Source organism: Camelus bactrianus, chromosome 29, assembly GCF_048773025.1.
Source record: "Camelus bactrianus isolate YW-2024 breed Bactrian camel chromosome 29, ASM4877302v1, whole genome shotgun sequence".
Taxonomy (NCBI): Eukaryota; Metazoa; Chordata; class Mammalia; order Artiodactyla; family Camelidae; genus Camelus; species Camelus bactrianus.
In genome coordinates, this window is record NC_133567.1 from 7510845 (window position 1) to 7527884 (window position 17040).

Here is a 17040-nt window from a genome sequence, read left to right on the forward strand (position 1 = left end):
CCCAAGTCCCCAGAGGGCTCACCCATGGATTCTGAACACCTTCCTACCAATGTCTGGTTCCACTAGTCTGGTACTCAAAGCCTTCTGTGATCTAGTTTCCAATCCACCTGCTCTTTCCAACCTCATTCTCTACGTGCTGTTAAAGTAATTAAACAAGGAGGCACTGAGATGGAGGTGGCTCTAATGCCTACGTGAGCAAACCGAAACCAGCACGAGCCCAGCTGGAATCTGAGAAGGTGAGACTTGCGAGCCCCCCATCACCAACAGCCACGCAGGCTTCCCCAAACAAGGCAGCGCTTCCGCTGTTGCCAGTCAAATAATTTCTTTGTTTTTGCTTCAGCTTCTTCTCTAGGAAAACCTGGTCCCCAGCTCCTGGCGGCAGAGCCCTCCTGACCACCTTCGGTTGGGCGCTGCCTGACTCGATCTGTATACGCGCAGATAAACTCTCGGAACCTTCAGCGCGCTTCTGTTCACCTCTGAATGGGATCCCCCACTCTCAGCCGCTGAACTCACTCAGCAGCCCTCGTGCACGGCCGGTCAGCCGGGCCTCTGCAGGCGCTGTCCTTTCAGCCTGGAAGGCCCCGCTCTCCTGGCTCTTAATGTCCAAGTCCTTCCTTGTCTTTGAAAGCCACCGCTGTCACGGTCCCCAGATCTCAGGGGTAAACGAGCTGCCTGCCCAGTGACTCACCTGCAGCATTCTTCCCTGTGCCCCTCTGACTCGCGACTTTCCAGCTGCGTTCTCCCCCTGACTAGACACCGCTGGCAGGGAAAGGCCCCCAGGTGGGTCAGCTCGGAATGTCCCACAGCGCTCTGCGCTGCTGCACCACACCCAGGGCAGGCAGGTGTCTGCTAGCAACCACATGAGTGACGCTGTACCCTCCTGAACACCCCCTCCATCAAACCTCTACTAAGGACTGTGAGAGATGCAGAAGACAGCAGCTTGGTTTCTGCTTTCCAGGCGCTTACAGCTCAGGCACAGAGATTAGACTAATATATACTAATAAAAAGCAATGGAAGATAAAGAACAGTGTCACTGAGAATATACACTGTATACATTCTAAGTCAAAAGAGAGGTTCCTTCTCAAGAAACGAAGTTGGATCTTAGTCATATGTTTATTGTGGAAGCGTGAAAAGAGGGGCGTTCCAGGTGAAGGGCGTGACAGGGTGAGGGCTGGAAGAGGCACGGGAGGAAGGGGCCCTAGCAGTCACCGTGTCCCCGCTCACGCCAGAACCGGGGCTGAGTATCTTGTACGCTTTATTTCATTTAATCCATACAACAGCCCTGCAAAGCAGACAGCATCACTGCCGGTTTTATAAGTAAGGAGGCTGAGGCTCCAGGGGATTAAGTCACTGGCCAAGGGTGCACAGGGTTAGCTGGCAGAGCTGGGATTAGAAAGAGGCAGCCGCGTCCACAGCGCCACGCCGTCTCTCTAGATCAACACGTATAAAAGTCACCCGGTGTTTTCTTCAGGAAGAAAGACTCTTTGCGTTGATGAACAAATCAAGTTGGAAGGCAATAAACACAACGGGTCCTATGTGTAGGGCTCAGTACAAATTAGCTGGCCCTGAATGCAAGTCTGTCCCTCTAGAAAAAGAAGCCAGAAGGCTCATAGACCAGACGAGCGTGCTCTGGGGAGAAATGAGGAAGGAGGGCAGCCCTGGAATTGGGGAGTATCTTCAGACCAACAGAGAGCACAGAGGTGGGACAGAGACTAAGGGGTTCAGATTAACACCACGCACCCCAGTCTCCTTCAGTTACAAAGGAAGTAAAACAATCCAACAGAACACTGCTTTGTTTTAACGAGCATCCGCCCTCCGAGGTGTTGAGTAGGACAGAAAACAATGGGAGGAAACATACCTGGTCTCGTTGGCGCATCGGATCTTGCAGCCTTCCTTGGGAATCACCAAGCCGAGGTGCATTCGGAGCCTGCAGTTTGTGGGTCCCGTGTGCGGCCACACGTGGGTTCCTGGGTGCATGACGGAATATTTGATCTGCACAGAAAATATACCACACTGTTCATCCATTTATCCAGGTGTGGGAGATGTGCTAAAATAACGTGACAGCACAAAATGACTGTCAGTTTAGATTAGAGCCTTTGGAGCACTCAGAATTTATATTCTCATCTTATTTCTTTGTGAAGGAACTTAAAGTAATGACTCCCATTTTCCACAAAGCTATAGACATCGAACATTTTCCACCCTCAGTCCTGACGTCAAGGGCATGAAATGATGTGTCAGTAGAAATTGAGCAAATAAAGAGGCATTCAGTGGGTCAAAGGAAATAACTGTTTCTTTGTAAATGTCAGCATTCCTTCATTCCTAATAGCGGTTCTTCCCAGCCCTGAAATCATTCTGGGTACCTGTCCCCTTCTGCATCCTGTTGTCTCGGGGAATTTATCGAGTAAAGAACAGGTTTTAGGTGCTCCTTTACAGGCATTCTCATTTTTTCTTCCTAGAACAATAAATGATAAAACCATTGTTAGAAACAAATCACAATAAAGCTTCAACTCATCCCATTTTGACCACGTATGATCTAGATTGTCCCCCTCCCTGTAAGAATGAGAAGCTGAGTAAACACAAGAAGACAGTGTTTTGCTCCACTAGACAGTGACTGGCAGAGCAAGGACCAGAATCCTCCTCTCAGCGCTGGACTGTTTGACTTAGGAAGTCTAACGGACAAGGCATGTGTTGAATACTTATTTTCCGCCCTGTGGCAGGCAGAATAATGGCCCCTCCCAAAGATGTCCACATCCTCAGCCCAGGAACCCGTGGATATGGTATGTTACATGGCAACAGGAAATTAAGGTGGCAGATGACAATGAGATTACTAACCAGCTGACCTATAAATAGGGGGGTTATCGTGGATTAACTGGATGTGCCCAGTGTGATCACAGGGTCTCATTGCAGAAGAGGGAGGCAGGAGGGTCAGTGCCAGAGTGAGAAAGACTTGATCGGCCATTGCTGGCTCTGAAGACGGAGGGGGAACTCAGCCAAGGAATGTGGGCTGTCTCTGGAAGTTAGAGCCTCTGGAAGGAATGCAGCCCTGATGAAACTTTGATTTTAGCCCAGTGAGACCCACTTCTGACCTCCAGAACTATAAAAGTACTACATCTGAGTTATTTTAAGCCACTAAATTTATGGCAATTTGTTACAGCAGCCACAGTAAGCTAATACACCCTCAAGGGAGGAAAACAGCTTATGTTCTATTTCTAACCTAAAAGTGCATTTCTAGGACTATATTCTAATAACCTAAACATTATTTTCTCATTGAAATTTAATGTATTTTTCAACGTGGAGCTCATCCTTTACATGTTGATAAAGAATAGGATTTAAATGAAGAGGGGAGGAGGTCTCAGACACGGTGGTCTCTGTAAGACTGTGTCAGGTACACAGATTTGGGGAATAGTCTTAAGTACCCTGGACTATACAAATTTCTTCACCATTATGCACAAAATCACCATTTCTTAGGGAAGATGTGCTCAGGAACACCCAGCAATCATTGCTTTCATGGAAGAGCAAAACAATGGATTTTTTTGACACAGACATTTTAATTCCCTATTCAGGATTCCTATAAGGGACTGATACATCGAAAGCTGAGGTTAATTTTATTTAATTAATGTTAATTGTGTCCTAAGATAATCATATACTGAGAACAAATGTGAGTTATAAGGAATGCATCTGAAAGGCATTCTCCTCAGTCAAATGGGCCTCAATATTTTAGAAAACAACTTTGAAGTCTACATTAGTTTTCTTCTGCCTCTTGAGTAAAATGTGAGTTGGTGTTTTCAGTTATTAATTGAACACCCCAAATGAGTTTAATGATAAATGTCAGTTTGAAGAAACAGATTCCTGCATAAGCCTCATAAAGAGTTTTTAAATCCTAGCTTTCCATGCCTTCCCACACGCAGGATTGGGGGGATGTAGCAGATGTCTCAATTCTGGGTTCTGCGCTGTTCAGGCAGCAGTTAAGTCAAGCCTGGTGCCTTGAGGAGCAACCAGAGGTGTCTGGACGTCCCACGGGCACAGCGGGGAGGTCTGAACATGTGCCACTTGGAAAACACGTGTGTCTTACATGAATGCTCGGTAATAAACGGGGAGCCTAACGGACTGGGTCACTAGGATTGCCACTCGGTCCGGACTGGACTGGAGAGCACCTCTAGCTGTTTAGACGTAAGTCTTTTCTAGCCTGTACACAGGTTCCCGGTAAGGGGAGGAACTGTCTGGTAGCTGCTCGACCTTCGTGGATTGCCCTTGATGATTTTAACGACTCACACACGATAGGGAGGGTTTAGGAACGCAACCACACTTCCGCGGTGCTCAGCGTGGGCCAGAGACCACTCATCGGATGCCCACGACCCCTGGTGAGGGAGGTGCTACTGGAATCAAATTTTATAGAAGAGGAACCAAGGCACCGTGAGGTCACACGGTAAGTGGAAGAGGAGGAATTGGACCCAGAGCCCTGTTCTTAACTGAGACCTAAGACCACCTCCATTACTGTTATTATTACATAATGTATGATTATGATGTAATAAAAAACCAGAATCACAATCATTTATCTGTATGTCAGACCTTTGCTCACTGGCCCGAGTAACATCATATTTGGGGCTCTATGATCATCGTCATTTTCCAGACAAGGAATCTGAGGCTCAGAGATTCAGGAACATGCCCACATCACATGCCAACAGGTGGTGCAGCAAGGACTCCAGCCCAGGACTGCTGGTCTCCAAAGGCTATGCTTTAAAGCATGATTTACCTTTTTGTTGCAGCTTGGATTTGAACACAGCTGTGCAGAACAAACCATTCAGCTGTCCAGCAGCTGAACTCAATGTGGTTTTGTTATTTTTTTTTTAATTTCTTACAAAGTTTAAAGTAACTTTTGAGAAGTGATAAACTTTGTTTCTTTGGAGAAATGGCCCTAGAAAGAGATCTAACTGCCAACGCAGGTCTGAAAGACTCAATTGAGTATTTCATTTGCACGTGAATGCACTTTCTGAGGGGTAGCCATGGAGCTGGGATGTTTTAAAGGTCCTGGGTTGTATCTTTCTTAAATTTCAAGGCTTTACTGCTAGGATGACAATAGGTTTGTCTTGCATGACAACTCTGATCAGTTGATCGGAATACTGTGTTGAGAAGGATTCAGAGGTTGAGCTCATCCAAAAAGGCTACTGGGATCAGCTAGCACATCTCCCACGGTCTCTGGAAGAAAGAATGACTGCTCACGTGTGGCATGTTTGTTGTGTATTTTAGCGTTTGTTGTTAGTGACAATAAACAAACTTGGGAAAAACAGATGTTCTGTAGCATTCACATAGCAACTTGAAAACATCTGTGGGGAAAAATCAGTATGTATATCTGTTGATTCTTTTTTCTCCAACTTAAAAAAGTTGATTATTTAAAAAGGAATAAATATACTTCAGAACTGACTGGGCTCCTTAGAGACGTTCCATGATTCCAACTTCCCTTTGGATAAAAATGAAGCTTGCAGTCACAGTTTCAAGGCCTTTCCATATCCAGCAGCATCCTTTCCTCACCAGACTAGACAACCTCTAAGTCTTCGCTAAGTCAGACACTCAAGAGGTTCTTGTCTGGATCTGCGCTCTCAGTGTGGCCTGCTGCCCTCCTTCCCACATCGTCCCCGACCCCTCCTGCCTCAGGATTCCCTCTCCTCTGTCTCCAGGTCGCGGCGCCCAAGAGGGCATCTGCCTTCAGGGATTCCATCTTGCTTCCACGGGAGCTATGATACCAGCGGCCTTCAGAATTCTTTAAGCTGTTAATTTGCCTCCAGAAAATAGTTAACTGGATTCCCTCTGTTCCCCTGGAAGTACAAACAAAAGTCTACAAAGAGTCTTAATAAAACTTCCCAAAAGAGAAACTAAGGGAGTTACATTATCTTATGATTATAAAATAAAACTAGAAATTAATTTCTACTTAATTAACTACAAAAGATTGGAAAACACATACTTAAAATACCCCCCTACACACACACTTCTAAATTATTTTGAATAAAAATGGAAATCAAGATAGAAATGCAATCTTTTTTGGGAAATAGTGCCAGTGAAAATACACGTTACAGCTTAAGGAAAGCATCCAAATCTGTATCCGGAGGTCAGTTCATAGCCTTAAATGCGTTTATTACTGAAGAAGAAATAATGAAAATAAATTTACTAAGATGTTCTAATTGAAAAGTTTAAAAGAGGAAAAAAAATTAACAACCAGCCAAAAGAACCAGAGGAGGAAGAAAAATATAAAAGCAGGAATTAGAAAAACATAATCATAATAAGGTGAGATGTAATTTGAGTTCTTTTAAAGAACATAATTGATCACTGTCAAACTTCAGAAAAAAAAAAAAAAGAACATAACAAATTCCACTCAGTGGGAAGAAGGATTTAACAAAGATACCAAGAAAGTAAAAAATATTGCAAGAAATGACTATGGAAAATCAGGTATAATCAAAATACATGATTTTACAAGTCAACACACACTGGGTGATTCCACTTATACGAGTGTCTAAAGTAGTCAGTTTAATAGCAACAGGAAGTACCACGGTGGTTGCCAAGGGCTGGGGGAGGGGCAATGGGGACTGTTGTTACTGGGTATCGAGTTTGAGTTTTTCGAGATGAAACATCTCTAGAGATTGGTTGCACGAATATATGGATTTAACTGCCTCTGCTGAATGTATATGTAAAAATAACTGAAGTGGTAAATTTTAACATATGTGTATTTTGCTACAGTTAAAATTAAAAAAAACCCCAAAACTTAAAAGTCAAAACGTTGCCTCCAATCAGTCTCCGTTATTTACTTCCTTTCTTGCTTAATATTTCTATACGCCCTATGATGCTTTGCATATTGCAACCTTATTAAAGCACATGTTCTTAGCAGAGACTATGGTTTCTGGAAATTACTGCCAGGATGGATACTATTCTGAAGCCTTATTCTTGGAAGCCCAACAGCATCTACAAAGCATAAGGATGTCGACGGAACCGAGGCATCCGGTGAGCTGGTGAGTGCTCAAGGCCAACACAACTGACTCACTGAGTGAGATGCCAATAGATGAAATTAGCATGTTGTTCACATATTGACCTTTCTAAAGCCCTATTTAAAAAGACCTCATTGGCAAAAAGCTGACAGTCACTTGAAATCACGTGATCTCTCTTCCGATGGATGCTGCCTTGAAGATATTACTGAAGTCGTCCTTCTTTCTCCGCTGTGTAAATCTGAGTATTCTGGAAGCAGACTGAGCTAAACGATGGGCTTATTTGTCCTTTAATACAAACCCACTGCGTATCATTCTCTTGATTTACTTTCTGCAGCTAAAGACGTGAGACACGTGCTGTTTAGTCCTCAAAATGGATTTACTTTTGTACAGTTGTTGTTAACCCAAGTTAACTCGAATTTTCAAGAAGAGACTTGCAAAGAGCTTTAAAGGTAAGAGTCAATGCTTCACATTTTGAGGAGAGACTGATATACTGACTCACTGAACGCACACCCTGGAGCCCTGACTGTGTGCCTGGACCTGCGTTCAGCTCAGGGAGTATTAGGTTGATGGTGAACCACTTCCTGTTCTTGATGAGCTCAGACATTCGTTCTTATGGGCTCATCACCCTGGTGTGCCATCAACACCCCCAACGGCGCTTGCCCGTGGTGACACCATTTTGCGTGCAACATCGTCTCCTGTGCAGAAGCAAAGGAGGTGCCAGGGAAGCCCCTCTCTAGGGCACTGATGAGCTCATGGTGGACTTCAGTTATGCCTGTACAGTGGGGTTACTCTTTGTAATGTACCATTTAACAGCAAAGACCGGGAAAATCAAAATACAATCTCTGAATATTTATCCAAATACACACGTGCATATGCACACATACACATGTATATTTACATGCACACACACACACACACACACACAAATGAGTGTTCACATGTAGTTTTTAAAAGTAATGAAGGGATTTTGATCAGCTGGGTATCCCGGCAGCTTCCTCTAAGCCGGGGAGTCCCGGCTCTGGGAAATATCGCCGGAAGTGCCCCCTTCCCACCAGGTTGCGGGGAAGGATCCAGAAGTCAGGGGCTCACCTTGCTGCCACAGTGTGAACTGGCTCCAGTCGCCCTTCTCCCTCAGGTTCTCATCTTCCGGCAGGAAGAGGCCCTGGGCTTTATCCATCACTGCAAGGCCTTCATCTCGGATTAACTTCCAGTTTCTTTCTAAGGACTAGAGGGAAGATTCTGGTTTTACTGGACTGAAAATATGCCTGGTTAAGACACCTTATAATGACATTCAGCTTTTTGTTTGTTTGCCTGATTAATAAGTAATGACATTTTCCCTCTCATCTAGATTGCTTATTTCAATTTCCTCTAGGGCCGCTTGTCAAGGCTGTAAAAAAGAAACCCACCTAATATTATTTTTCAGAACCCAATGCCTTTGCAGCATAAACATTTCAATAATTTCTAGGAACCTCAGAGAGTAATTTCCTCTATAATTTGTTTTTAGGTTGGCCTAAAGGTTTTTTTTTTTTTCCTTTTTAAAGACTGCAACCTAACAAGAGGAGTGAGATTGTTGATCAGATCACATCACGACCCTGTGTTGACACCCGAGCAACCAAACTGGAAAGCAAATCACAGACGTAATCCCACCTCTCAGTAGAGGTCCTCATAAAGATGCCATTCAACATGGTAAATATTAATTCAAGAACATTGGAAAATGTCCACTGGAGCATGTGATGTATTATAAAATTAATAGCAAAACAAAGCAAATAAATGCCCTTGTGTTTAGAACTCAGCCAAACAAAAATATTCCCTTGACTTCTGACTTACGAGAGCGCGTTAGGTTGCGTCAGAAAGGGTCCGGCCGCCGGAAGAAGAGAGACAGGCTCCCCTCCGGGAATCCTCGCTACACTGTGATGCTGATTACCAGTGGGGGGGGGGGGGGGCAGTGGGGTCAGCAGGCCAGGGCAAGCACCCTGAGTGGCCACCTCAGAGGAACTACCATCAGGAGAAAAGAATAAAAACTGCTTCCCTACTGTGTGCAAGAGGCTAGGTTGTACAGATAAACCAGGATTCTGAAACGTTAATAATTTCAAACATTTCTACGTGAAATGAGAAGTGGTAGTGGAGCCTGTGGGTAGGCGGACAGGGAGGCACACTACTGCTGAGGTCGACCAGAATCAGGGCTCAAGAGCATGGAAGTAAAGCTGCTTACAAACAGGAAGACTCTGACATACAGAAAGCGGGAAGCCACGATCAGTGCGCTCTGAAAATGGATTGAGTCGCCTTATAAATCTTTTGAATTATTCAAGGGAAGGCTGGATGACCGATCACTGGGTAGAGCAGAGCACAGGATAACGTACAGTGTTTTTATCAACTCACACTTCATGAATTCATGATTCAGTGTGGGAAAAACAATAAGAAGCTGGGCAGACAGCCCAGACAGAGGACTTTGCCCTCAGAGATTTGTGTGGACACGTGGTGCCAAATTCAGCCAAATCCAGGGAGCACATTTTTTACATTGTGTGACCACATTAGGTATATTCAAATATTTGAGGGCAAGAGATAGATTTGAAGATTAGATATTGATTTGATACTTCTATTTCTCCCTTATTTCTTTGAGTCTATTGGCTTCTTTTTTTTTTTTTAAATTTCAGCTCTGAGTCATAATTAACATATAAGAATGTAAGATATTGAAAGTGTATGTATATCATGGTAATTTGACATACATATACCTTGTGAAAGTAATCCCTCATTTGATTAACACATTTATCATCTCATATGTTTAATTAATTTATTTTGGGGGTTGGGTGAAGACAATTAAATTCTATTCTCTGAGCCAATTTCAATTTTATACTAATGTTATCAAAAACCATCATCGTGTTATTGGTTAGATCCTCAGACCCTATTCATCTTATAGCTGAAAGTCTGTTCTCTTTACTGACCTCTCCCTATTTCCTTCACCAACCCGGCCCCTGGCAACCACTTTTATACTCTCAGATTCTATGAGTTTCACTTTTGCTTTTCCTAATTTAGATTCCACATGTAAGTAATACCATACAGTATTCGTCTTTCTGTCTGGCTTCTCTCACTTGGCATAAGGCCCTCAAGGTCCATCCATGATGCAAATGGCAGAATCCCCCTTTCATGGCTATATAGTATTCCACTGTGTCTGCACACATGTCTGTATCTTGCATCTTCTTTATCCACTCATCCTAAGTGATGGACACTTAGGTTGTTTCCATAGCTTGGCTATTGTGAATAATGGCACAATGAACATGAAAGTGCAGCTATCTCTTCAATATTTTATTTTGACTCTTATTTGCATTTCTTTGGATATTAGACCCAGCAATGGGATTGCCAGGTCATATGGTAGTTCTGTTTTTCCTTTTTTGAGGACCCTCCATATTGTTTTCCACAGTAGCAGCGCCAATGCCTGGCTTTATATTTCTATTTCTATGAAAGCTATTGACTTGTGTCAACATGTAGAGCCGCTCCTGTCATCACTCTGCTCTACGCTGGTGGTCATCTGTCCACAGATAATCTTGAAACTGTGTCCTATAGAGTTAAAAAAAAAACACCCTGAAACTGAGCCCCACAGGGGTAGCAGACACTGGTGACTAACAGGAATTCCTGAGCTGGTCTTATAGCTTGCTATAACCCCTGTGCTTGCAGCCCGCCTGCACTGAGCAAGCTTGCCGTAATTACTTTGCTGCAAATTGCACACCCTCCGAGCTTCATGCAGCCTAAACAATAAGATGTTTGCCTGAGCTGTTTTCCAAGAACTTGGAGTCAACTGTGTCTAGTGCAAGGTCAAGCGGCCAAAGGTGGTTGGGACCACCAGCCTTAACACTGGGCCTGCGTAGGTGGCGGATAAATGACCTTTTGGCATCGGATGGTCCAAAATTCTACCCTCGGATCATGCTTAGTGCCTCCATCTTTAGACAAATATTCCATGAAGTAGCACATAACTCAATCAGATACGCCTGCACAGAACACGGATTATCTCAACTTTTCCCTATGTCCAATCACGTTTCTCCACTCCCAGGAATCTTTATCCCACAATTATCTCAAGCCCCTCGCCTTTGGGGAGGTGGATCTGAGACTGGTTCTCCCATCTTTGCCTGGTGAATAACACATACCCCCCCCCCCTTTTTTGCTGCAAATCTCAATGTCTCAGCATTTTGGCTTGCTGCACAAAGGGCAAACTAACCTGGTTCAGTAACAATTTCAGTATTATTTCATCCCAAGAAGGTAATTCATAAACAGCAAGTCAAAGACTGAATTCCAATTCAGAGATACGCAAAGCCCTCACTCAGTTTCCTGGAGTGAGAGAATACCGTGGTTTTCTCAAGAATCCAAGATTACATGGAAAAACAAAAACAAAAAAACCCCAAACCACACCCCAGAGAGTCATATCTTCTCAAATGCACCTAAATCGCTACCACCCCCCATAGCTATCGTAGCTTTTTCAAGGGGCTAGATAAATCTGCTCCATTCTTGTCAAACTGCCACACAGACGGGAGAACTGCCTCTCTAACGTATAAAATCACTTTTCGAATGAGGTTATCAGTGCCTCTTACGGCAGCCTTTTTCATTTCTCTTGAAAGCTGATTTCAGGGGCATCTTTAGAAAGAGCTGATCTTCTGTTCCTAAAATAGGGCACTAAGCCCGAGGGAACACATTAAAGTGATTGCATCACTAAATAAAATTTTAAAATTTTCCATAAGCGCGGGCTGTCTTTTAGATGTGAAGGGTCATTCCCGTCCCCTCCCACCTCGTCTCCCCAGGGTCCCCCAGGGAAGCATTGCTGAAGGACTTTGCCTTGTGCACTGATGAGTTTTTTTTTTAAAGACAACTTTCCTGTTTGCCCTTGTTATACAAGACACAGAGGTGCCGAATGACAGACTGGTGCCCGAAAGGAGCAAGGTGGCGCAGAGGGAAACGCGTTTCCTTCCTTCCCAGATGCTCTGCTCACCCCACTCAGAGGGCACACTTTCTCTTCAACATCAAATTAGATTAAGTCCTATTTTTAAAGTCTTCTCCTAAGACTGATTTCTTGCAGAAAGCCTTTAGATGCACAAACTCAAGCCAAGCTAATTCTTAACCCTTCCCCTTACTATTTTCATTCAATTAAGAAATACACATTTTTTTGAACATCAAATATGACTACAAGTCTTCTAATGAAAGCAGCAGTCTCTTACTCAAGTTTTCCCCAGTCCTGAGTCCAACCCCCAGTTAATTCCTTTAAGTATTTATTCTCATCTACACCTGCTTACCTCTAAATAATATGTTTATACTACTATTTCTTGATTTACTCATTCTAGACTTTATCACTAATTTTCTATGAGGCAAGGTAACAAAGTTAATAATTTAATGTTTTCTTTTCCTTCTTCTCCATCTAGCCATTCAGCTCATTTCACAATTTTTTCCTCCATCCGGGTAAACTCATATTTGGGTTTTATTGAGTTGTGACAAGTACACTTCATTTCACATGTGACATTTTAAAAATTCTGCTCCCTTTTCTTTGGCTTCATTTTCTAATGCCCTAAACTAAAACAGTAATAACTATCTCTCTTCACAGTGCTGAGCGAGTGCTGTAAAATCTCTTGGTACTATTCTACCCTTTGCCAAAAACATATAAGCCACTACTTTCTTTCTTTCTCTCTCTTTTTGGAAGGTAAGCCTCTGGTAGCTATCTACCTTGCTTTGCTCTGAACTGGCTGCTGTCTGGACTGGCTGGACAGCTGTCACCAGGGAACTTCTCTTGACCTCTGCTCGGTATCAGGCCCCCTAATTATTGGATTGTAATCCAGATAGAGGATTATCTGTGTCCCTGAGAAAGGACACACCACGGGTAAAATTGAATTTCTGAAAATACCTGCAGTTATTCTTACACTTGATTGAAGGCTTGACTATGTGCAGAATTCTAGGTAGTAAATAATTTCTCTGTAGACTTTTGAAAGCATTGATCCAATGCATTACAAAGTTTAGTGTTGCTGTTGGGAAATTTGATACCTACTGGATTTTTTAAAAAAATTTTCCCACCAGAAGCTTTATAAAAGTCAGTACAGTATAGTGGTTAGGAGTGTAAAACACGAAGCCAGACTGCCTGGTTTGGAAATCTGACTCTGTCATTTACTAGCTGTGTGTTGTAGGGCAAGTTACTTAACCACTCTGTGCCATAGATTCCTCATTTATAGAGAGGCTAAAATACTATTCCTTTCCTCAAAAGTCTCTAAGAAAATCAATGTGCTAAAAGTAACTGTGCGATCATAGGTATAGTTATGATGATAATGACAAGAATTTTAAGATCATCTCTTTACTTCTGGTTTCCTGAAATCTCGTGGAAATGTGCCATAGTGTAAGTGCTGAACATCTAGTGTCTCCTCAGTATGGAAACTCACATTTCCAGTTCTAGACTATCTAGTATTATTTCTTTAATAATTTCCTCTCGATCTTTCCCCCTACTCTTTCTGAAATTTCTTTTGTTTATATATTAGACATGTTAAATTGAGACTCTAATTTTCATAATTTTTCTATTTTCTATTTTTGTCTTTGCTTTCCCTTCTGGAAGATCTCCTTGATTTAGTTTCCAATACTGCTATTAAATTCTTATCTCTGCAAATCACATGTTTAAATTTCTGAGAGTCCTATGTCTTGGACTATTCCTTTTTATAGCTCCCCATTCTTTTTTGATGGATACACTCTCTTCTCTTATTGCCCTGAGTGTATTAGAAATACTAAGTTGGCATCTCCTCCTTAACTTTTGTTTCCCCTGACCAACAGAATTCTTTCTGTTTTAGTTTTATCTTCTTTCATGTTGAAGGGTGTCTCCAATGTGTGGCGATGCTTGGCCATTAGTCCTGCAGAACTGAGTTAGTCATTGGAAACTCTGTGGGAAAGGGCAGGGCCTATGATTGACAGCCTCACTGATGGGTCCATTGTCAAGCCAATGTTTTCTCGGGCACCCTCAAATGTCCCGATAGCTAGGCCTATTCTTTGAGGCCGTATTATTTCTTTAGTTGCTGTAGTACCAGGCGCCTGAAATCCCTTCTCTTTGGAAGCCCTTCTGCAATTACTTACTTCAATCTCAGCTTTCTTGGATCTGCCAAGTTAGCTATTTCTCTCCTCCATTTCCAGAAACCATGCTGACATTGTCCATCTGTCACTGTCTCCCTCCTGTTTTCTTTTGTTTTTGTTTTTTTGGTAGGTTTACACCATTTTTATTCTTTTACTGCCACTGACAGCTGTTTTCATGTGGGAGGTGCTCAGTGTATGTATCTAGTTTTGCTTAACCCTTCCTCACTCATATTTTCTGTACTTCTAACAGCTGACTACTTTCAACTGCTTAGCTTCTTTTCTCTTAAACTAGAAGGATCTTGTAATATATAATCCAACCTTTTAGTGAAGTTTAGAAACAACATCCTATTGGCCTGTGAAAGCCTCTACCACTCCCTCAAATGTGTCTGCAAAAGGTCGCCGAACTCAGAGTAACGCTGTTTCATATGACAGACAGGTGGCAGTGGGAGAGAAGAAATGATTCTCAGCATATTTTACGTTTTAAACCAAACTCTGCTAAGCCATACATTGACTTACTGCCAGCTGGTTTCTCTTCCCCTCTTGGCTTGTACACTCTCCTTCTCTCCCTGCATCATGGCTGGTGTACCCCGAGTCCATGATGTGCTCGGATAATGATAAAACTGATTACAATGCCTGAAGCTTGACAATCATTTTAATTTTGTCCTAGTCAAACAAAGTTCATCTAACTGAGCTTTAAATATTTTCTTCTGTGGAGGGAAATAGGACTGTTCAGAGACACATTTTTGCTGAGGCAGTTAGGGAACGCTGCAGATGCTATGGAGTCACCGATAGGGTTAGTTTGCTAGGGCTGCCACAGTGAAATCCCACAGACTGGGCGCCTTAAACAGTGGGCATGTATTGTCCCAGTTCTGGAGGCTGGAAGTTCAAGACCAAGGTGGCAGCAGGTCTGGTTTCTTTTGGATCCTCTCTCCCTGGCGTGTGGGTGGCCGTCTTCCATGGTCTCACATGGTCTTTTCTCCATGTGTGCACACACCCCTGTGTTAAAATTTCCTTTTTTTTTCTTGATGGGGGGGATCAAACCATTTTATTGGGGAGCTTCGGGGGAGAGTTGAAGGGCTGGGAGGACAATGAGATCTGATGTCCTCTTCCCGGCTGGGGTCTCCCCAGCTTCACAGTCACTAAAAAGCCCAGATTTCCTTTTCTCATAAGGACATGGGTCATACTGGATTAGGGGCCACCCTAATGAACTCGTTTTAATTTAACCACCTCTTTAAAGTCCAGGCACATTCTGAGGTACTAGCAGGGTTAGGAATTCAATACACAATTTTTGAGGGAACACGATTAACCCACAACGCTAATACAGACTCAGGTTAGAACTAGATCCAGATAAGAAAGCAAAGAGCAGATGGAAGGGGATTGGAAATCAGGTAAATCTACAGCAGCAGAACATGGAAAACACAGTCATGGAGAAAGTCAGAAAGAGTTATGGTTTTAACATGTAGCCATAACATCATACAAGAACTGGCAGAGCTCAGAGGAACATGAGCGAGATTAGGTAAGAACAGTGTGTGATTAGCTGTTAGGTAAAAGGGAATTGAGAAAACACAGACTTGGGCAATTGAGGAGTCCCAGAGATGTGTATGTACTTTGAAAGGTTCTGATTCTAAATTAAGAGAAAGACATGTGATCAAAGATTATTCTAGGCCAATTTTATGCATTACATTGGAGTCAGAATGAATGGATAACAATGGTGCATTAATAAAATGTGTATCAAATTTTACCTAATTGTCTAAGAACGTGCTTGTTATACTCTAGGATTTCAGATTTGATTTTCTGGAGAGAAAGTCAGTTTACTTAAATCTTGGCCAAAACATGCCTATACTTCACAGCGTGAAGAGAAGTCGTGGGCAGTGGCGTCCTCTGCCTTAGAAAGAACACACCAGGGTCGGTGGGGGAAGCCCCCGGAGTGCTGAGCTGAAGTTATGAAACCAGAGCAAACACCACAGAGAGTGCAATGCTCTCACAGCTAAACCAATTTTAATAAAATCTCTGGGGAAATGAGTCGCATAGAAAGAGCAATCTCTTGCTGGTCCTACTGCATGGTAATCAGATCACTTGTTTTTTTCAAGTTTGAATATAAAGATAAAGGAAATCATCTGACATTTCTTATTGTGGAGATAAACAAAGACCAGCCAAACGAGAAGAACAAGGACTGTGTGTTCAGAGCCCGCTCTAGCAAGGGAGCTGCCACCATCACCTGCGTTCTGGCAAAGAAGTGGGACAGCGAAAACAGGGGAGGCTTCAAGGGGGCCCTGACTGGAGGCTGTTGAACTGGGGAAGCTGTAGGCAGTCTGCTTAGAAGCCAGGTCTTCTAGGACTGGTCAGGGGAGCATATCTGCCTTTCAGTTGGTCCTAAGTTGGAAGCAGGGACACACATTAGGGAAGCTGTCAGTGACTAATCAAGCCCCGGCCATTGGGGGCAGAATGTTACAGAAGTGATGGTTCAGCTTCCTGAATCACCACTGGAGACAGCAATCTGGCTTCCTGCGAGTCTGGTCTACAGCAGGCTGCTTCCTGGGTTATTTATTGTAGAAAAGGGCTTGGTTTCCCAGGCAGGCTGCTGCAGGCTGTGGGTCAAGGCTCCATTTTTATAAATGTTCGTTGTTCCCTCGTATCTTCAGTCCCTCATTATCCTTCCTGGAAGGAAAGGATTTCCTGTAGTACATAGCACAGGGCAAGAGAAGAGTCTTGGACAGCTGGGTTTTGCTCTTTCTGAAGAGTGGGAGAAAAAGGGCTGCTTCTCTTAGGACAAAGGAAGGAGGATAGTCCAGGTTGCTAGGAGAAATATCCAGGCAGAGAGCTTCAAGGACTCGGACAGCAAAGGAGACTCACATTCCTTGTGCTCCAGCCCAGACTGGCAGGGACGCCGGAACACAGCGCACTGGGCTATGTCCTGAGAAAGTAAAAACCCCAGAGTCCTTAATCTCAAGGGGTTGAAAGTCTGACAGAGACACCTTCCGTTTAC

General features: G+C 43.4%; 1 protein-coding gene across 9 annotated transcripts in view; it reads right to left on the bottom strand.

Moving 5' to 3' along the window:
* The window catches only part of ASPH (aspartate beta-hydroxylase), a 160452-nt gene that overhangs the window by 6990 nt on the left and 136422 nt on the right, over positions 1-17040 (bottom strand). For 8 of the 9 annotated variants that reach the window (XM_074354914.1, XM_074354912.1, XM_074354911.1 and 5 more), the window contains 3 exons: positions 8064-8199; positions 2361-2452; positions 1859-1992 (listed from right to left, as the gene is read on the bottom strand). In XM_074354914.1, the coding sequence (XP_074211015.1) occupies positions 1859-1992; positions 2361-2452; positions 8064-8199 (362 nt within the window). Of the gene's footprint in view, positions 1-10; positions 1431-1858; positions 1993-2360; positions 2453-8063; positions 8200-17040 lie in introns of those variants that run through there. The other variant, XM_074354913.1, reaches the window with a different exon arrangement.